General features: G+C 48.6%; 7 protein-coding genes across 7 annotated transcripts; 2 read left to right on the top strand and 5 right to left on the bottom strand.

The window, feature by feature from the left end:
- Window positions 1–176: 176 nt before the first annotated feature.
- On the bottom strand, window positions 177–3926 carry BABINDRAFT_159797 (ATP-dependent RNA helicase). The gene has a single exon (XM_019127885.1). The coding sequence runs from the start codon at window positions 3908–3910 to the stop codon at window positions 242–244; it is 3669 nt and encodes a 1222-aa protein (XP_018986844.1). The 5' UTR covers window positions 3911–3926; the 3' UTR covers window positions 177–241.
- Window positions 3927–4951: 1025 nt separating this feature from the next.
- SAS2 (Sas2p) lies at window positions 4952–5890 on the top strand (the record flags this gene model as incomplete). Its single annotated transcript, XM_019132382.1, has 1 exon — window positions 4952–5890. The coding sequence occupies one exon, from the start codon at window positions 4952–4954 to the stop codon at window positions 5888–5890; it is 939 nt and encodes a 312-aa protein (XP_018986843.1).
- Window positions 5891–7023: 1133 nt separating this feature from the next.
- BABINDRAFT_159795 (DNA helicase) lies at window positions 7024–10563 on the bottom strand. The gene has a single exon (XM_019127884.1). It carries the CDS (start codon window positions 10523–10525, stop codon window positions 7148–7150), a length of 3378 nt encoding a protein of 1125 aa, XP_018986842.1. The 5' UTR covers window positions 10526–10563; the 3' UTR covers window positions 7024–7147.
- Window positions 10564–10886: 323 nt separating this feature from the next.
- BABINDRAFT_6201 (uncharacterized protein) lies at window positions 10887–11369 on the top strand (the record flags this gene model as incomplete). Its single annotated transcript, XM_019132380.1, has 1 exon — window positions 10887–11369. One exon carries the CDS (start codon window positions 10887–10889, stop codon window positions 11367–11369), a length of 483 nt encoding a protein of 160 aa, XP_018986841.1.
- A 752-nt stretch (window positions 11370–12121) lies between these two features.
- On the bottom strand, window positions 12122–13408 carry RCH1 (Rch1p; the record flags this gene model as incomplete). The annotated part of the gene is made up of 1 exon (XM_019130726.1): window positions 12122–13408. The coding sequence occupies one exon, from the start codon at window positions 13406–13408 to the stop codon at window positions 12122–12124; it is 1287 nt and encodes a 428-aa protein (XP_018986840.1).
- Window positions 13409–14568: 1160 nt separating this feature from the next.
- BABINDRAFT_6199 (uncharacterized protein) lies at window positions 14569–16023 on the bottom strand (the record flags this gene model as incomplete). The annotated part of the gene is made up of 1 exon (XM_019132379.1): window positions 14569–16023. The coding sequence occupies one exon, from the start codon at window positions 16021–16023 to the stop codon at window positions 14569–14571; it is 1455 nt and encodes a 484-aa protein (XP_018986839.1).
- Window positions 16024–17144: 1121 nt separating this feature from the next.
- BABINDRAFT_159791 (rRNA-binding ribosome biosynthesis protein) lies at window positions 17145–19339 on the bottom strand. Its single transcript, XM_019127883.1, has one exon. The coding sequence runs from the start codon at window positions 19325–19327 to the stop codon at window positions 17168–17170; it is 2160 nt and encodes a 719-aa protein (XP_018986838.1). The 5' UTR covers window positions 19328–19339; the 3' UTR covers window positions 17145–17167.
- Between the last annotated feature and the right edge of the window lie 1010 nt (window positions 19340–20349).

Here is a 20349-nt window from a genome sequence, read left to right as displayed (position 1 = left end):
AGGAACTTCAGTTATACATACTTGTACTTGATAGCTAGAGCACTGTATTCTCCATGTATCTTTTTGGCCAAGTGAAATGCTTATATGCCCCGTCGGAATGAGCACCAATCGTTCCCCTTACGCTCTGTTCATGAGACCTACTGCAATTTACTAACAAAACTATATTACAATACATATACACAATCGTGGTTCTTTGGATTACGTGGTAAGCACCATGCTCGCGACATCACATAACGGTGCTCTACTCAATAACCCACTGCCCATTCACCCTGTTCTGCACCACCTTCTTTGCCGGCAAGTCCCAGCCGACCCCGCCCGACCCTATGGCCGCGCCAATACGCGGAACCACGTAGCACTCACGCTTCGTCGCGGTAATATTCTTTGGTGCATACGGATGGCCCAACGGCTTGGAGTACGTTACCAAACCACTGCTCTTGCCGATGTTCGCCAACGGCTTGCCACCGATATCCGTTAACGGCCTCATGCGCAACTTGGAAATCTTCCCAGCGACGCGGTTGGAACCCAAATTCAACGACTGGTAAACCAAGTACGGCGGAGGCAACTCACCAAGGTTGGTCAAGATCGAGCCCGGATGGATGTACACCGACGGGTCAACCTCCTCTCCGTGGGTCATCGACGGGAAGAGGGAGAGATACGGAATGTTGATCACGTTGCTCTTGTTGGTGACGGATTCGCTGGTGACAAGGTCCGCGCGAATGGCCACCTGGTCAACAAACCCGGACGCAACCATCTGTTTCAACGCCGCGATTTGAACCTTCGACGGCACTGCGAGCTTCACCTCAGCATCAACTGTCGCAGCAATACTTTCCTTCGCGGTATTAACTCTAACAATACTGGCAATCTGCTGTCTCAAGCGACTGACTTCTTCCATGATCTTTGGGCGGAGGAAGTTATCTGCGAGGAACGCCGCGCGCGCGTCGCGCGGTACGTGGTCATATGCGCACACGGCCGAGAGGAGACGCAACGCGTCACTGCACTTATCAAGACGCGCAAACTGTCTGCGCGACTGGTGGAACTTTGCGCGAAGCGCGCGTTTAGCCTCCTGTTCGCGATACGACTCCACGGGCACGTCCTCATCCCCTACTGGCTTTACTTCCTGGATCCCGAGCTCGAGCTCGGTGAGGAATGGCTCGCCCACCGACAACACCGACACAATTGCAACCACATACTCAAGACACGCGTGCTGGTTCCCAACAATCAACATTTTTGCGAAGCGTGGACTAAGCGGGAACAAGCTCATCGCGCGCCCCAACTCAGACACACGCCTGTCCGCGTCCAACGCGCCAAGGTACAGCAACAACTTCTCCGCACGGTCCAACGCATGGCGGTCTGGTGGGGTTGGGAACGGGAAATTGACAATCGTGTCAATTCCCATGCTCTTCATGCTGAGTACTACGCTTTCAACCGGCATGCGGAGGATCTCGGGCTGCGCAAACTGCACAAAGTCTTGCTCGTACACCGCAGACGAGTAGAGACGGTAGCAGTGACCGGGACCAGTGCGCCCCGCACGCCCCGCACGCTGACCCGCGGACGCCTTTGAGATCCAGTCGATCTCAAAGCTCTGGACTCCCGTATCCTCATTGAACTTTCTCTCCTTCGCACGCCCGCAGTCTACGACGTAGCGAATACCTGGAATTGTCAAAGATGTTTCAGCCACGTTGGTTGCAACAATACACAAACGTGAGCCAGCTGGTGGTTCCTCAAACACCTTCATCTGGTCGCGGGTAGGAAGAAGCGAATAGAGTGGAAGAATGTACAACGGATCGCGATCTGTCTGGCCCGCCTCACGGGTCTCCTCAAAGCCTTCTTCATCCTGAGAGTCGTAGTCATCCTCCTCTTCTTCCTCTTCATTTACACGCACGCTGAAGTCGATCTCCTCGGCTTCGGTGTCCGCGTGCTTTGCGCTCACCTTCATGGCGACGTCCTCGTCGTACGCGCGCGCACGCTTCGCCAACGGGAACTCCTTGCGCAAGCGCTTCACCACGGTCTGAATTTCCTGCTGCCCTGTGAGGAAAATGAGGATCCCACCCGGCGGAAGCTTCTGGTGGATCTTGCATGTCTTGCGGAACACTTCGTCAAGGTAGTTGAACGTTGTGCGGCGGTTGAAGTGCACACTGACGGGGAACTGGCGCGCTTCCACCTTGAGAACCGGCGGTGGTGTGCGAAACAAAAGCTTGTTCTCAGCAAAGTCCGACACACGCAATGTTGCGGACATGATGACCAACTTGAGACGTGTGTAGCGTGTGGGGTCGCGCGCGTGGTATTGTGCGCGCAATTTTAACACACGACTCAACATACCGATGAGAATATCCGTATTGATATTCCGCTCGTGCGCCTCGTCGATGATGATTGCGGAGTATTTTTCCAACATAAAGTCGTTCATCATCTCGCGGAGCAACACACCGTCGGTCATGAATTTCATCTTGGTCAGCGCATCCACACGCGCGTCGAACCGGACCTGGTACCCAACACGCGCGCCGTGGTTACCCATTTCCTTTCCCACACGCTCTGCCATCGACACCGCCGCGACACGACGCGGCTGTGTGATTCCAATCATTCCTGAGGTCCCTGAACCGGAGGCGCCGTACCCAGCCTCGTATAAGAACTGCGGCACCTGTGTCGTCTTTCCGGATCCGGTTTCACCGCAGATGACTACGCAGTCGTGGTGGTGGATCGCCTCCATGATGCGGTGTTCCTCACCAAACACCGGGAGGTGCATGCGTGCCAGCTGTATCTCGTTGGGTCTGTCAACATCCACGTAGAAGGCCTTGCGCGTAGAGGTTTCGTCGATGGGGATGAATTCCTCCGTGTCGGATGCCTGGTCCTCCGCGCGGAAGGCTGGCTTGTAATTTTGGTACTCCTCTGGGAGAGAAGAGAGGGGGATGTTGGTGACTTCCATACGGCCTTCAAGGGTTCTGACCTGTTGTTCCGCCCACGCTTTAAAAGATTGGGCTTTTTCTGAGGGGCCACGAAGTCTCGGAGAGTCAGATTCAGACTCATCCGAATCGGAGTCAGATTCAACTTCAGATTCAACGTTAGATTCAGCCTCTTCGATCTCTTCAGCTCCAGACTCACTATCCAATTCGGCTTCGTTATCCTCCGTAGCGTCACGTTCGGCCTCGGATTCGGCTTCACTTTCTTCTGTTTCCATTTCCGTCGCCTCTCCACTCTCGCTCGAATAATAATCGTCCTCAAGCTTCTTCTTCTTTGCATCCTCAGCCATTACCTTTGACCGCCAACTATATGATCTCTTCCCCAGTTTTTCCACCTTGGGCAAGTTAGCAAACCCAAACCCACCAGCGGCTGGTCTCTGATCAATAAACGAAGAAGTATCGGTTGATGGGAATTCTTCCACTTCAATTGCTTTCGTCAAAAACTCCTGAGAATCATCCCAGTCCTTGACAACTCTCTCCTCATACAAAGTCTCCTTCGTTTCGGCATCGCCGCGGCCCTGGGCTTCAAGCTCCAACGCTTCGATAAACTGCTCTTTCTTGGTTTGCTTCCCCGTCCCCAACAACTTGGAAGACTTGAGAAGCGATGTGTCCATCTTCGTGTCTGCCAACTTGGAGAACAACACCTGCTTCTCCTCGCGCTTCAACTGGTGGTCGATGTATTTTTCCATTCGTTTCTTCTTCGACCGCGACACCTTGGTCTCCTTTGGACCAAACAACTCCTCTGTCATTTTACGCTTGCGCTCATCTTTCTCGGCGTCTGTTACCGGCTTGAGAATCTCTGCGTTGGGGTTGACCGGCTCAGCTGCCTCCGTCTCCTTCGTCCCGTCGTCCATATGTCTTGTGAACTGTCTGCTTCTCACCCGTTTGAGCGCGGCCTGCTTGGCAAGCATACCACTTCTGGCCTTTTCGTTGAATCGCTTGCGAAATTGGCCCATATTGTGTGGGTATGTCGTGGGGAAGAGAAAGAGGTGGGGAGTAGATGGTTAAATGTGTAGAATTTTTTTCAGTCCGGCACCTAACAAAATTTTATGTCCTGCAGTAAAAGTGTGCAGGATATAGGGTTTAAATGGATTAATGGCTGACAGTAACGTTCTATATTACTGTATTACTGGATTTAGCTGGAATACTGGTCGAAAAGTTAAACGCATTGTTTAATTGGAGAAAAATCTAATATATATATATATATATATTAGCGCTGCATTTCGGATAAATAATCCAAGGCCGACAGGGAAAAACCAGAAATGTTACATGGCTGAATGTCATCAGAGGCAATATTGAATCAGATACAGCAATAAAACATGGTACTAGGGAGATATAACTCGAATAAAAAGGCTATCGGGAAATGAATCTTGAGATTTACCCTTTTGGGATTAAACAAGTTTTGGAAGCCATCACGTAAATGTAGTAGTCCCACCTTGGGCCCAGCCTTACCGTACGCACAAATATTCATCTCATTTTAAACCATTTTACCAACTGCCATTTGTTCCATTCCAATCTTTTCAATGACATGTACTTTCGAGAAACTGGAGATATGAAACTGAATCTCATCATGATACATCAAATATAAAATCTACAACTCGGACTATAATCGGGATATATTATATGATGATCCAGATCTCCATTTTTACGGTAACAATCCAACCTGCCCCGCCATTCTTCCGTTTACTTAGCTCTACCCAACTGGTAAAGACTTCCACGTTTGCATACGCAAACACCTAACCAATTGGAAAATTGTCGTCTATGTTACAGAGAAAGAACCATTTAATATTTGGAAAGGCCTTTTTAAATATCTTTAATACACCATAAGGCTCTTACAATATATTATCTCACTCGTTCTCTTTTCTTCGTTCGGCCCGCGCGCACGGTTTTGGCCCAACCTCGTTGGTGATTGTCTGTGAAAATTTACACGTGACGTATATCAACCAAAACACAACCTCACAGTCTCCACTAACCTCTGCGCTTCAATTATTCCTGCCATGACGGAATCACCATTCCCAGAAGAGGAAAAGCTCTATGGAGTGCTGGATCCAAACATCCGCCGCGTGTGTCTTGGCGACTACGAATTTGACACCTGGTATGGAAATGCCGTCTACTTTGCGCCGGACGAGTCGACTCTCGGCTACGAGTATTCCAACCGCCACTTGACCAAACGAGCATCCAGGAAACCAGCAACAACATCCTTCTGGCTCGATACGCTCTACCTCTGCGACCAATGCTTCAAGTACTCGGATAAAAAGATCGAGATCGACGCACACCGCGCGGCCTGCGCGTACCGCGCGCGTGCGCCCGGCAAGGTTTTGTATCGTGGTGCGGGCTATGAGGTCCGGCGTGTACGTGGCTGCAAACACCCGTTATTTTGTCAAAACCTCAGTCTCTTTGGCAAATTGTTTCTTGATAACAAATCGGTGTTTTTTTCAGTGGAAACGTTTGAGTTCTACGTAGTTTACGGGTACGACGGGGAGAGCATGCTCCCCATGGGCTTCTTCTCCAAGGAGTTGCTCGCATGGGAGGATAACAATTTGGCCTGTATTGTGGTATTCCCTCCGTTCCAACGACGGAGACTCGGCACCCTTCTCATCGAGTTCAGCTACGCATTGTCGTGCAGCGAGGGTCGTGTCAGCGGGCCAGAGCTTCCGCTCTCGCAGTTTGGCCGCGTTGCGTACGTCGCTCACTGGTGCAAGGTGTTGGCACGCGCGTTCATGCGCGGTGCGTTCAAGGACGCTGTGAAGGTGAAAATGGCACAAGTTAGCACGGTCACGGGCTTGCGGTATGATGATGCACTCATGGCGTTGCGTCATATGGGGGCGATAGAGGGGAGGGAGGTCTTAAGGGGGAATATTGAAAAGTGGGTGGAAGAGAATCGGATCAATTTAGAAGGGTCAGTATTGGAAGAAGGGGGGCTAGTTGTCTATTAAAGTTGGTTCGGAGAACTTTCTACTGTTATTCGTATCTTCTGTCTCAGAAGCTACTCCTTTATATGATCTGAAAATGGTTTCCCCGAGATGGCCTACATATTGATTATGGGGAGAGCCGAATGTCCAGGCCTCGCAAGGATTTCTTCCTATTAAACCGCCGGTTTTCTTCGTAGATGACCTGAAAAAACCTTTAAAGATCTTTGAATCATCTTTTATGGAACTATCAGGTTCTAAAAACAGACCAAGATGAAGGAATGTCTATAACTGGAGGTAGCCTATGAAACTAACATTCTTTATACGATGGCCTTAACGAAGGTCTTTCGAGGAACGCCCACTACCTTTTGGAAACACCGTCTGCTCTTTTACCCGCAAAAGTTCTAGGAACCTTTTGGAACATGGTCTCATAGGTTATATCTCTGAAAGATTATGTGTTTCACATTTTTCTGGAGAGGCTATACGAACTGAGACATTCCGAAGGGGATGCCAGGAGATTCTAGCCTGGAGTGTTGATGAACTTATAGAAAGGTAAGATCGACTCTGATACCCTCCAAGGACTTACAAAATAGCTTTTCCTTCTTGGTGCTATGCAGAATTTTTGTAGTTCTACGAAGAGACACCTTTTCGTGAGTCCTATACGCTCGTTCTACATACCATACATTACTTTCTGTCTAGGAAGGATTGATCCTATCTTACAAAACTGGGAGTTGGGTATCCAGCCGAACGATGATCCGATAATAGATATTATTACTTCGAAGACTCCGTGGGGCAGACTAGTATGCTCATTTTTAACACCCTTAGATTCATGCCCTAGGACTGCCTTTGCATACCCATTTAAATCTAGTAGCATACGATACCGTAGGATGCCAATACAAAATTCTCTGCGCAATAAGTACGGATTTGAAACAACGAAGCTTACAATAATTGGGGAAGGAGCAACGTCTACTTCAAACTAAACACCGGTATATTGCAGACCTCGATAGTGAATATCGGTTGTAGCTCAATCTGAAGCACTCATAGTGATAATTTTGCAAAGCACAATAGTGCCTTTCTACGGTGGCTTTTACCTGGTAACTCGGGCCATAGATACCAAATCTAGTGATCCTAAAACAGGGTCTACCGACTCTCTTGGTCCTCATAATACTATGGTCTTTAAACATGATATTCATAAACGATAATTGTTATAAACAGCGGGAATATCTGGCCTATGGGGTAATACTTCTCCGCCTTGCATTTATCTGGGCTGCCTCAGGAATCCGCTTACTCCTCTTCAAATAACAACTGGATCTCCTCGATTCTTCTCTGTCTCCTCTCCTCCTCCTGGGCGCTGACGATCTCGCCTAACTGCTTCTTGCGCTCCTGGATTTTGAGCATCTTCACTTCGATGCTTCCCTCCATTATAAACCGTACCACCTTCACGTTGCGCAACTGCCCAATGCGGTGAAGACGGTCGATGGCCTGGTCCTCTATGCTTCGGGACCACCAGGGGTCCATCATGAACCCTCGGGAGGCGTTCGTCAAGTTCAATCCTACCCCACCAGCCTTGAGTGACAACAACAACACGGTAATTCTTCCCGTGCTTTGTTTACTTTGGAACTTTTCAAGGATAGATTGTCTTTCCTGCATCGATAAGCGGCCGTCAAACTTGTAGACAAGATAATCGTCCGATTCGTATGCTAACGCAGTTTCAATGAGGTCCAAATATGTGGAAAACTGGGAAAACACAATCACCTGCTCGCCCAGTTGCCGGTCCTTCAACGCGCGGAGATGCGATAGCAATGCTTTAATCTTTGAGGAAATGATCTTGGAATCGTAAAGGTAAAACTCATTCATCAGACGGTTCCTTCGGACGCGGAACAAGGCTTTTTTGGAGATGGCAGCACGACACATCGGACACTGAGCGTCATTTCCTCGCTGTACCTGGAAGTCAATGTGACACAAGAGACACTCGAGACAGTACGTGTGGCCACATGGTGTGACACAAGTTTCGTGGAGGGAAACGGGTGAGTTGGTACAGATGGAGCACTCGGTGTTGGAGAGATCCAAGGTAGAAAAACCGGCTACGGTGGCTTCTACTTCCTGTTCAGATAATGCTCCGTGGGTTGGCGGCTGGAATTCTGAGAGCTCAATCGGGTTTACCGAAATCTCTTCGAGTTCATCCCCCGCGGTTCCCACCAACAGCGGGTGACAGCAGAGTTGGCGAAGCCGGAGGATGTGAACTAAAATGGTGGTGTAGCGTTTTAGCAACTCTCCGCTCTTTAAGCCTTCTTGAAAGGAGTTTTCAGCCTTTTTCAAGAACCAGTCATACATGGTCCGCTCCTCTTCCTCAAACTTCACGTACTCAATCGTGACCTCCTTCTCTGGGAGCTCCACCAACGCCCGGCCATTCTTTTGCTTCATGACCTTGGTTCGACGGATGATGATTGGGTCAAGGATTGCCTTCACAATGTCCAACGCTTGTGATACGTTTTTGTTTTCGAACGGAACCGTGATGAAAGACTTCCAGTACGATACGTTGCACCACGGCTCGAGTTCGAGAAACTTGACGAGCGAAAACAAGTCGTCCAAGCGGTTGATGATGGGCGTCCCGGTGATCAACCATTTCCGTGAGGCTGTCAAGTCGTAGACCGCTTTTGTGGTTTTGGTGGTACGGTTTCTGATCGTGTGCCCTTCATCTAACACAATCCGGAAAAATTTTACCGAAAAAAGGCCGTTTCCTGAGGTGTTTGAGGATTTGGCAAAGGAATTGGCTGCTTTAGCTCCCGATTTGATGCCAGAGAGTTTACCTCCTTCGGGACCCCTTCGGGAATTCTTAGCCCATTCATTCATAATCGTCCCATAAGTAGTAAGCACAACTATCGGAGCCCCATCATCACACAAATACGATGTGAGGTCACCCAAGTTTCCGTCAGACCCGTAGTAAACATAGCACTTATGTTTCAGATGCGTATTACTCGTCTCAAACTCTCTCTGCCACTGGGAGAGAAGCGACATCGGCACCACAATGAGAGTGGTCTTGTAGGCATAGTGCTCCCTCGCAGCCCTCCGCGCGTCATAGAGCTTGTCAAAGTATGCTGAGTGGATCAAGGCAAGCGTGGAAATGGTCTTACCCAACCCCATTTCGTCTGCCAAAATCCCACCTTTCGTGACCTGTCTAATCACTGGCTTCTCGAGGGACAACTCTCCTGAGTACATGTTGGCGTAGAAGGAGGAGGAGGAGGAGGAGGCACGGTCAATGGCCACGGTTGCAGCTTCATTTGCAAAAGAGGTATCCTCGGGCCAGTTGTATTCTTTCCACAACGGGTTGATCATGCCCTCTTCTTCCACAATCTCTTCGATTTCGTCCTGGGTCAAGTGCTGACTCACCTGCTGGGTTTGGTTCCATGGTTCCGCTTCCAACTCCTCCACAGCCTTGAGCCCCTTGGTCTCCTTCTCCCGGTAGAGTAACCACGTGAGGCCCTGCTTTTGGTACGGTCTGAGCTCGAGCTGGAACGTGTTCGGAGGAACCGTTTCAGGTAAGTTCTCCAACATCTCCGCTTGTTGGGAAGAGCGGTACAATTCCTTCAACTGGTTCACGTTAAGCTCATCCGCTTTTTCACTCTCAGCTTCATCCCCCAGGGTATCGTCCACAACCGACGGTTGGCTGTTTCCGAGCGCCCGCACGTTCAACTTCGCAAACAACTTCACCATACTCTTCTGTCTAAGCTTCAAGGCTACTTCGGACTCCGGTTCGAGCGCAAACTTACTCTCATCCCTTTTTTTAAACGGGTTAAGGGTACCTGCAGCTCCGATCTCCTCAAAGGCATGGTGGGAGAAGTAGCAGTCGATCTGTACTCCGAAAGAATCCCCAGTGCTGAGCCGGCTCTCGCACAATATTACCCGGCAGTCCAACTCGAGAACCGCCAAGTCGAGCAACGGGCTGAGCATCTTGGTAACATCCTCAGGCAAGCGCCCAATCTCCCGGTGGGTTTCTATGTCCTCGAGCCTGATGACGGCTGTGGATCCAAACCGGTCCCCCGTCTTCTTCAGCGATTTGGGGATGAGTCGTTTCATCCGCATTGTCTGGCGAAACTTTAACGGTCTCACAGTGGGCCGCACAGCCCATGCACGCACCTGAAATGAGCCAATAAAACGTTTCCAGCCTGATTCTCTCTGTTTTTTCGGGTATTTATCGACCCCTCCTGCCAAGGGTCTTTTAACGTGAGTGGTCGGCGCTTCGTCCTCCAGATCGTCCAAAACAATAATCTCTTTCACGCTGGGGGGTGCGGAGTAACTACTTTGGGGAGTTATTCTGAAGCATGTATCATTTACAGTGTTTTCTAGGGATCTCGTTTCAGTGGCTTTGGCATGGCTACTTGCCTTTGTGGGGGGTTGAACGGTTCTATCAAGGAGCTCATTGACAACCGTTGCAAAGGCATCTTCGCTCAGAAGGGAGCTGTACTTTGTATGCAAGACTTCGACTTGGGACCGTGTCACGGGGAGAAAGGCGGCCAACCGTTTTTGCCACTCACTGATGGTATCTGCGGCGGCGTCTCCTGAAAGATGGCCCTGGAATTGGCTTTCGAAGGCATTTTCAATGACCTCTGGCTCCAGTTCCAGGGATTCTTCTTCCAGCACAAAGAACCGTCTGTTTGACATGACGGCGTGGCGTTTTGTGGAAGGGCTTTGAAGCGGTGTTTTGAAGTGGTACTTTGTATGGCGAAAAAAAACCTCTTAGAAAAGAAATTCCACGCGTCAGCGCGTTTCACGCGTGGGTATGTCTTCACCGCCATGCACCAGCCTCGATATCTCCTTTAGTCTTCAGCCACAGGAGCAATCTTTCTGCGTCATGTTGCAGTATCTTACATATTTACCGCTCGGCTAGGCCTACTGGCATCTGGAGTCAAAAGAAATTTAACTTGCCAACGCTGCTAAACAGTTAACATTCTCAAAATATAGTATTTTTTCCCTTTAAAAATATCCTAATAGCTACCCAATAGTTATATATCACCACATTACAATGCCAGATCCTAATGAAAGCTTCCAGGGGTACACACTTTCCAAGAACTCGGAAGGGAGCCAGCGCCGTTTGCGGAGTCACTCTAAGACCGCGGTTGCCGTGGATGATAACTCCTCCGAGCAAGCTGCTGATCCCTTGCGCCGGTCCTCGTTTGCGCTTCCCTCTTCTCCGTGGTGTCGCCGCAACTCGTTCCTCTCCGACAGCATGATCCACGACGAGACGCACAGGGTTTACGACCAGCGGTACTACAACCCACTCTCGGGTCGCATTGAAATGAGATACTCAGTTTCGTTGGATGAGAGTCAGGGCTTTGTCTGGAATCAGGACTTGTTTGCTAGCGCGTACCAACAACACTCTGGCAGTGGCCAGCGATATGGTTTCCCTGGCGCTGAGCTTGCTGGAGGGTTTTCGGTGGGTGTCACCGAAGTCAATGTAGCGGATGGAGAGGATGTTTTGGCGGGCGTTGATATCCTGGGAATCTAACTGGGAAAAGCGGGAAACATTACAAATGAAGGTCTATAACCGAAAGACTGCGAGCGATGTATGCTAGTGAAACGTGGGTGTTGACACTCTCAAAATTTACAAGCTATATACCTAATGATCAGATATCTATATTGTCTCTGTGTGGACTTTGACCAAGGGGTGGATATTTGGTGGTAGGTGCTTACTCTTGGGACTGAGACGTAACCGAGTAAGCATAGGGGTAGGAGTGGGAGACACAGTATGAGCATAAGAGAATTTAGACTTATTTTCTCAAATGTTTTGGAGCTTGGATATTAATCTGGAACCAGATATGAACAAGAATAATTGTTTTAGCTTACATTAGTCTAAGAAGGGAATCTACGGCGTTCTTAATTTAAACAGGTACTGAGCACGCACGTAAAATTATCGTTCTTAAGCTTAAGAATATGTATATATATTGCAGAACAGGTCAACGCGAAGTATCTGAAATCGTCACTAAACCACCTCTCTTCAAATATCAGAATTGGTAGGCCTGTATAGACAGCAAAATCATCAGACCTCAGGCATGGTTTTAGTGAAGGTCCAGAACAAAGTATAAGCAGCTGGTATAAAAAGGAGCATCGCCTTCTGTGTCACTTTTGATAAGTGGTTCCCCCATGTCATTATCTTCCTTTTCTACCCTAGCACATCTATTCCGCCTAAACAACATACAATTCACCCTTTGTAACTTTATGGGGCCGTCAGGGGATCGTATCAATACTTGTATAGCATAGTTATGATTCCGGTGTGAGATTTGTCCCAGGCCGCACCCCATTAGACACGCTGTCTGACGCGTCCACAGTTTCCCCATCACTAGCCTTTGCTTCTACAGCAGTTTCCTCATCACTGGTCTTGGCTTCTTCAGCATGCACCCACTTCTTCATGAAATGGGTCAAAACCTGTGCAGTCATTACCTGCTCCGATTGGTACAACACGAGAGGCACAAGGAGCTGTCCCAAGTGCTCGTTGTGCGAGCCATACTGCGACGTGACCAAGGAAACCCCCAAGGCCGCGGTTTTGGCGGCACCGCAGAGCATCACTGAGACGGTATCCTTTCTGTTATAGTAGAACGGGCGGAAGATCTTATAGCACACGGAGTAGGTTTTGGACGAGTCAGACGTCGGAGCGGTGGGAAAGAGCCACAAAAGAAATAAGGGCCGGCTGTAAAAGTAGCAGAGAATGGTGAAAAACACGTAAATACCGATATTGAAGAACACAATAAAGATAATGGAGGCGGTGGGGACGGAGGTGAAAGCATTCTGGTAGAAAGCCGTGGAAAACGATGCATACATGATCAACAACAACATAAACGAGCCCACTTTGTTTAACTTAAGCGTGGATACACACCATTTAGTCTGCCGGGGGAATACATTTTGGACAACCTGGCCAACAAATATCGGCACAAACACTGAAAGTCCCAACTGCTTCATCACCTGGCGGTACAAATCACCCACGGAGCTGTCGGCCGCGGGGTTTGCAAACGCCCACATTCCGAGAGTGTACATCTGGACTAAGGCCGGAGAGATAAAGGCGCCCAAAAGATTGCCAATGAACACCTCACAGAGCGTGAGCACGACATTTCCGTGTGCCTGCTGCGTCATCACCACGTTCAGTGCTACCGTGGTGGGACACGTAGCCGTCACAATGAGCCCTACCAACATCCACTCGTCAATGCCCTTGTTTTGTGCGCGCGCTATGCCCGTGCATATGCCGTATATAATCGCCGATGTGATGATAAACGACATCGTGGCAACCGTGAGGTGCGCGCGCCAGTGGCCAATGTTCTTCATCAAGTCACGCGTGGAAGAAGACATTCCCGAGATGAGAAAGATTATCGCCACGGCTCCATATGAGATGGTATACTGGGACTTGAGAAGCCCACCCAGGCGCGCAAAATTGGGGTAAGAATGTGCAAGGGCGATTAATACCGCTAGGCCGATGAAGAACCACTGCGCCTGACAGAATTTGAGGAAATTGCGGGGATAGCGCCATAAAGAAACGGGTTCTGGTTCGTCTGGCATCGCTGTAGACTTTTGGGGTCAAACGATTTAAGCTTAATCTAGCCTACCGGAATCAAAGCTGTTATATATAACGACATGAATCTTGAAAAATTCCCTTAGCCGTGACATCGGCCCGTGTTCGGCCCCGTGAGTCCGATGAGAGTCACGTGAGGAGGATGCGCCAGATGTGGCTCGATTCTGGAGCTTAATGTCGCAATATCACAGTGACAACCACTAAAAAAGGGGGTTGGTACGTAGTCCGTATTTATATGACACACAACCGGTAAATTAAATGGAATATCGTGTTGAAGTTGCAAGGGAGGTGAATATACAACTACAAAAAGAGGCAAAACTTTACATTCGTAAACCATTAGAAAGAAAGACCCTTTACAGAAGGTTGGTGTGTACTAAACCTCCAACATAGAGGTTGTACGACTGCTAATACGGTCACCGTAAGGTTCACTAAGGTACAGAGTTTGGCAAACTGCGATGCTATGAGTGGTATATCCATGCAGATAATAGTAGATGATAACTTTACACACAACATCTATACCATAGGGAAAGAGACAAGGTCACTATATGGCAAAAGGCTTGTCATAAGTCTGCTCATACTAGAAGAGAATGAGACAAGGGACATGAATGATGAATGATGTGGTAATCCTCACCTTTAACACAGGTTCGATGGCACCTTTGGCGCAGAATCAAACTGCAGATAGAGTACTACCAAAAACCTGAAACAAGTTTGAGGATATATCACTGCCTTTTACGGACCGGGTAGAGCATGGCGTCATGGCGTGACAATCGTCGTCTTAACAAGCAACAGTTGGCAAGTAGTACCGTAGTGTTGCAGCCAAGAGGGAGATGTAGGGCATGCCGTAACAAGCCTTTTTCTCGTCGTCAAATCATGAAAATGGCAAAAGTCGGACTGCTCAACAAAATTCATCAAAACAAGTGTGAAATGTATGAGCATGCTGACAGCACAAATTCGGCCCAAACCAGACTCAGAATCTCCACGAGTGGAGGTTGCAAGGTGAACAACCAAGGGACGAAACCAAATTAAACCTAGACAGGATTGGAAAGCTTGCGGAAGAAACTCTTGGTATTATCTGTTTCACCTTAGTCAAGTCTGGAAGTCTATGTTTAGCCACCAGGTGGTTCCAGCGAACTCCGCTTCTAGCCACTTAGTCCTTCCAATCATCCTTTATTTCTTTCTCAAATGACGAAACAGTTGCAGTAATATGATGATCGAGGATCTGGTTTCTATTCCCACCCTTCTTCCCGTTCCCCACCAACTCTAACGAGTATGTCACCAACGTAATCACAATATTCATCCACTGCCAGAACTGCAAGGAGTTGACCACGATGACAGAATCATTGCGAAAGAACTCTGAGGTGTACTGGAATCTCTGCAGCACGGTTGGCGGCCAGATCTGCAACTGGTTGTGCGTGGCCACGGCACCCGAATAGTATTGCACCATCAAATGGGTGTATACGGCGATGACGATGCACGGGGCGTAAGCATAGAGCAAGTTCATGTTGGTGGATAATTGTTTCTTAGAGAGGGTATGGCGGTTGAGCAGAGTGCTGGAAGAGGCGGCGCTGAGCGACGGGGAGGATGGAGTGGAATAAGACAAGATGGGGATGATGCGGGTGGCTGCGTAGAAAACACCGATGCGGTAGGCAAGGTTGAGGATGATCAACGGGCTCAACGTGGAGACCGCGATGCGCGAGAACTGGAGAACCGTGGCGAACAGGCCCGGGAAGGTACTCGTGAGGTTGACACACATCTGCTGCGCTTGGTGGAGAAGTGTGCTGGAAGATGCGGTGTACGGGGCATAGAGCGTCTGGAATAGTTGGTGGAGGTAGCCATTACCCTGGATATTCTGGGATGCGGTATTGACCATGGCGGCGATCATCGACGACACGTCCTGTGACATTTCAGGAAAGATTTCGTAGATGCACCGCACGATGTAGGCGAAAAGGAGCGAGCTTTCGATGGTGGAGCCGTTCTTCAGGAGGATCCCGTAGAGGCCCACGACGCCAGTATAAGTGAGGATGGAGCCGAGCATGGACGCCTGGAGCACGGTGATCTCCTGGGAGAGATTGAGCACCGGTGAGACGTAGATCTCGTAGAGGAAGTAGACGGACGCGGTAATGGTGACACTCGAGATGAGGAGCGCAAGGATCAGGTAAGAGTCGGATTTGTGCTTGGAGAGCCAGTTAGTAGCCTGACCTATCGTTTGGATGAGGAGCAACGAGCAGAGACCCTCAGAGATGGTGAAGAGCGGCGTGGAGTTTGTCACAAAGTACTTCCACGGTTCGAGCACCACACGTGACCATGACGACTCAGCTTGGAGCGCAAACGGGCTTCCTTCAGTGTAGAGGCTGAGGACGAGCGAAAGGATCGACGGGAGAATGAGGTGCTGGCAGTAGTAGAGGAGCGAGAGGAGTGTGTAGCGGTTGCGAGTGATGGTGGTGAGGGTGGTGAGCACAAAGTAGAGCGCATTGATAATGATGGTGTAGGTGAATCCGCAATCCAATCCGCCGATTTCAAACGCGAGGGGGATGGTAAGGATGACAAGAAGCATGTACGCGGTCGCAAGGACCGTGCGGAGGGTTTTGACACGACTGAACATCTGAGCGGGGTAAGGCGAGGCGTGAACGAAACGAGCTGGCCGAGCGGAAGGTGGATATTCGTAGATGAGGCGATTCAAATAGATATAAATCGGTTTGTGAGAGAATCAAATACGTCTGGGTTGATACGTGAGGGATCAAAAAGGTATTTGATTCGTGGGTAATTTGGACCGAATTTGGGGCGTCAAATCAGTCAGAACAGTTTGTATTATTTCGCGGATGGTGAATTCTTAGGAAAGGTATGGGTTGCTGCGTGACCAGCTCTGTGAAGGTGGTTGTTGGCGGAGACCTTTGAGCGAGGACGGGTGATATGTACGCCTAGAGACTGGAACAGCTTTTCAAGTCACTTTTGAGTGAACAGAGGGTAATGTTCAACGTTTGCGGGTTGGAGAGCAAGTTGCTGGGTTGGAACGGTATAAAAATCAATGTCGGAAACACTGTATGTATGTGGTATCGAGTCTGCTTATGCCCCCCCTGTCGGTAGTTTATTTTCGAAGCAGCACAATAGCAGGCAAAGTGGTAGGAAAAATTCGAGTTTTGGTGTCCCACGACCCTAATATCTGAACGAGTACGCGAAAGCGAGAGCGCGAAAACGAGCAAAAACTGGCAAGATTTAGCGCGTTTCATTCCCCCTTTACGTATCCACCTGTTCGGTGTAGCAGGAATAAGTTGACGGTCGTATATTTTTAGGACAATATAACATAAATATCTAGTATATGAGCTATTACTAACTGCTTTTATGCACTTTATAGAGGAAACTAGAGGACACAAAGATTTACCTTCAATACCGACGAAAGCTTTCTGACTAACCATAGATCAGTTTTGGTATTATTCTCATTTTCTCATTAGATAAGAATTATATATAATTCGAGTTTATTCAAACAGTCGCACAGTCAGGGATCTAAAATTCCGTTGAGCTTATTTCTATAACACTCTTATAAGGTTTAGCATAAATGGTGTAACTTTTTCACTAAGTAGAAAGGGCGGGCGTGCGGGCAGGGATTTGGCCTAAATATCTGTTTTTATATCTGGAAGCTGTTTTCTTGGCTTCAAGCTATTTTATGTCCTTTTGCTAAAACTCTCGTACTTAAAATATAAGCCTCAAGACTACTATTGCCTTTGTTTTCAATCTTTATTAGTATACATCTAACGGAATTCAAAGACTTCGTCCTTCGTCCCACAGAGCTTGCCGACGCGCTCAGAGCCGACCAAGCGCTCCACGCTCAAGGCGTCCCATTTAGAGTAGAGGACTCTGGCGAAACACAAGTCCAACTCGCACTCCTCGCGGAAGGCGGTCTTGCCGATGCAGCCAATAATCTCACTATAGAAGGCCGGGTCGCTTGGCGGAGCGTAGAAGAGAATATTCTTGACACCCTTGAGCTCCAAGCGGCGATAGTAGTGCAATCTCTCGGTGTATACCAAGGCCTTACACTTTCCGTTGGCAAAGTCCTGTCTGGCTCTGGTCAACTGTGACTGGGAGGTGTACTCGTCAATGTACTCGAAGTTCAAGGTCGAGTGGTCTCGTAAGAAGTTCTTTACACGGTGGGCATCCGCGTGATCAGGCACGTAGATCAACAAGCCATCTTCGTATGACGTGGTTTTGATCATGGCAGACAATACCACCTGAGAGAAGTAGGTGAAGCGGGCATCGGGGCCCTCAACTGGCGAAAACGCTTCAAACCTAGTGTAGATCTGCTTCAACTTGATCAAGTTTTTGTTAATCGCAGAGGCTGGGGCGGCCACAAACGGTCTCAATTTGCACTTACCCTCGATATTAACCGATTTGGTTGTCACGAGGTTGCTGATCTGGGGTGTGAGGTACTTGGAAAACACCAACGTTTGGCGGAAGTAGCGCGCCTGGTCCTCGATGTACCACATCTTGACACGGGAGAAGTCCACAATGTCATGCTTTGTTTTTGGAATCTTGTTCAAGTACTGGAAAATGTTCTCAACAAAGGTCCAGTTCTGCATCTCCAAGTCATTGGTAGAATCAACAGTAAGAATCTCAATCGAAGAGAGAAAATCATACGGCTTGTGGTCTTCCACAATCAAGTCGTTGATGCGCAACGGTGATGCGATGATGATGTCAGATTGGTAAAAGTTGGCAAATAACTTTAAAGATTTTCTGGTGAACTTCAACCCCATGATGAATCTGTCGTCATTGTTCCCCTTGAACGTTGCTCTGAAGTCCTCTGGCTTTGACGCTGGCACCTCACTATCGTCAAAGAACTGTCCTTGAAACTTCTTGCGGTTCTCCTTCTGCTCTGCACCACTGAGCTGGATGAGCATCTCCACGATCTCGTACGCCTTGTTGCGAGTGGGCACAAGGATTAATGCCTTCGGCCTGGTGTAACCCTGGTCACGGAACTCCGGCGGATCTATGCTCGTCTTTCCGCTAGCCATAAGCTCCGTGTAGTGAGCAAGTTTGCTGTTGTTCTTTAAGATTCGGTCTCTGGTCTTGAAAACATGATTCAAGATGTGCAAACAATAGAGCTTCTGGTAGTGGTCGCTGTCGTGCTGCACCGTTGGGTACAACAAGTCCTGGTATTGGAAAATCGGGTCCACGATCATTCTGTCCTTAGCGTCCAACGTGCATTTGTCATTAAACGGCAGCAAGATTCTCTGTTTGATGGAATACGAACTGAGAGATCCAACGGAGGCAGTGGATTTGTTAGTATTTTCCTCAAGCGGAAGCGTGGAAATCGTCTTGCTGTAACCAAGATCACGGTACACGGCCTTGTCCGAAACTTTGAACGTTCCATCCTCCAAAAACTTTTGCTTCTGAGCAATTTCCTTTTCGGATACCAAGCTGAAGTGCGATTCAAATGGGTCGTCCTGGTTCTGCTCATTCGCATCGTCCGCAACCATTTCCTCCTTGGAAATTACGCCCGCCTCAGTTTCGTCGTCAGAAACAAGCTGTGCGTTTTCTTGCACATCAGAAGCATCATCACTGTCGTTGGCTTCCACTTCCACCTTCCTGCTCTTCTTTGGCCTCTCTTCCTTATGATCGCTCTTGAGCAACGTCAACAACGCGTTGTATGCCATAGTGGCCTCGCTGCTATTTTCGCCATCCTGATCGGAATCATACTCGCTTTCTGAAGACTCGTGTCCTTGAGTTTGCTGTTGTGGGGCCTCTTCTGCCTGGTGCTGGCCTCTTCTGGTGGTTCTCGTTACGGTTCTCATCTCCTTTCTGCCAAACTTTGTTTTTGGAGTGCCCTTCGGCTTCTTCGCACCGTTTTCATGAGAATCATCCGACGGACGTTTGAAACCTGCACGGTTGTTCTTTCTGAACTTGCTGGCTGGCATTGTGATTTGGGGGCGTAGCTGAAGATTAGAAATACTGGTATAATTTTTCACTGATAACACTGAAAAATTAAATGAAAAGCAGCCGCACGAATTTTTTACCTGCAGGTCACATGACTGAAACTTGGGATGGCTGAGCCGCAGGCGAAGCCGTTGTCGGTTTATGGACTATGAATTAGGTTCTAATCCGGGTACGGTATTCAATTATGCTAGAGTTTACAGATAATAGTTTCAGGATATGGGTATGGAAACAGAGTTTTTTCCCCCCAAAGATAGGAGCATGAAATGCCTAGATTGTGACTCGGTTCTCTGTCTTTTGCGATGTTCTTTCTGCTGTAGTTCGGCCCGATTATGTCTCTGGAACATTTGCTAGGTTTGGCTCTTACAAATCCTGGTCACATTTATTGTCCATTTGAAGAAGGCAGGTCACCTATTTATCCTCCCACACAAAATATGAAAGGTTGACACTGCATGGAATGATTGGGGCATGGATTGGTACATTACCAGTCCCAAAGTATTATGAAATATAGCTAGAGTCATCACAAAGAATCGTGGTGACCCATCCCTGCTTACAAACTCACATTACCCTATCTTATTGGCTGAAAATCTAACCAAACTATTACAATTTTGGGTACCCACAAACACCTTTACCATAATGATTGTCACAATATGCTTCCTTCCTTACCTTTAATCATTAACATCCTTGCCAAAAAACTTGTTGCTGAAATTTCTGAACCCCTCACCTACTTTGCTCACATTACCCTCAAAGTCCTTCAAGTTCTTCTCCACAACCATTAGATTCTTCTTGTGTGAAGCCGCAAGGTTGTGTTGAATGTTCTCAAAGTCAAACTTGTTGGCTGCTGGCGAGCCCGTGGAGGGGGAAATGGAGCCTGACGTGATTGAGTCGAGGGTGAGGCCTGGAAACGATAATGGAGTCGCAAGTCTAGGCGAGGCGTTATTGGACCGGCTCAAGGCTAGAGCCGATGCAGAGGAGACCAACGACGAAGAAAACAACTCATTGAGCC

The sequence above is a fragment of the Babjeviella inositovora genome (assembly GCF_001661335.1).
Source record: "Babjeviella inositovora NRRL Y-12698 unplaced genomic scaffold BABINscaffold_2, whole genome shotgun sequence".
Lineage (NCBI taxonomy): Eukaryota > Fungi > Ascomycota > Pichiomycetes > Serinales > Babjeviella > Babjeviella inositovora.
This window is presented reverse-complemented; position numbering and strand designations above follow the sequence as displayed.

Coding starts and splice junctions, on each gene's coding strand:
- BABINDRAFT_159797 (XM_019127885.1), bottom strand. CDS start 3,910: ATGGGCCAATTTCGCAAGCGATTCAACGAAAAGGCCAGAAGTGGTATG.
- BABINDRAFT_159791 (XM_019127883.1), bottom strand. CDS start 19,327: ATGCCAGCCAGCAAGTTCAGAAAGAACAACCGTGCAGGTTTCAAACGT.
- BABINDRAFT_159795 (XM_019127884.1), bottom strand. CDS start 10,525: ATGTCAAACAGACGGTTCTTTGTGCTGGAAGAAGAATCCCTGGAACTG.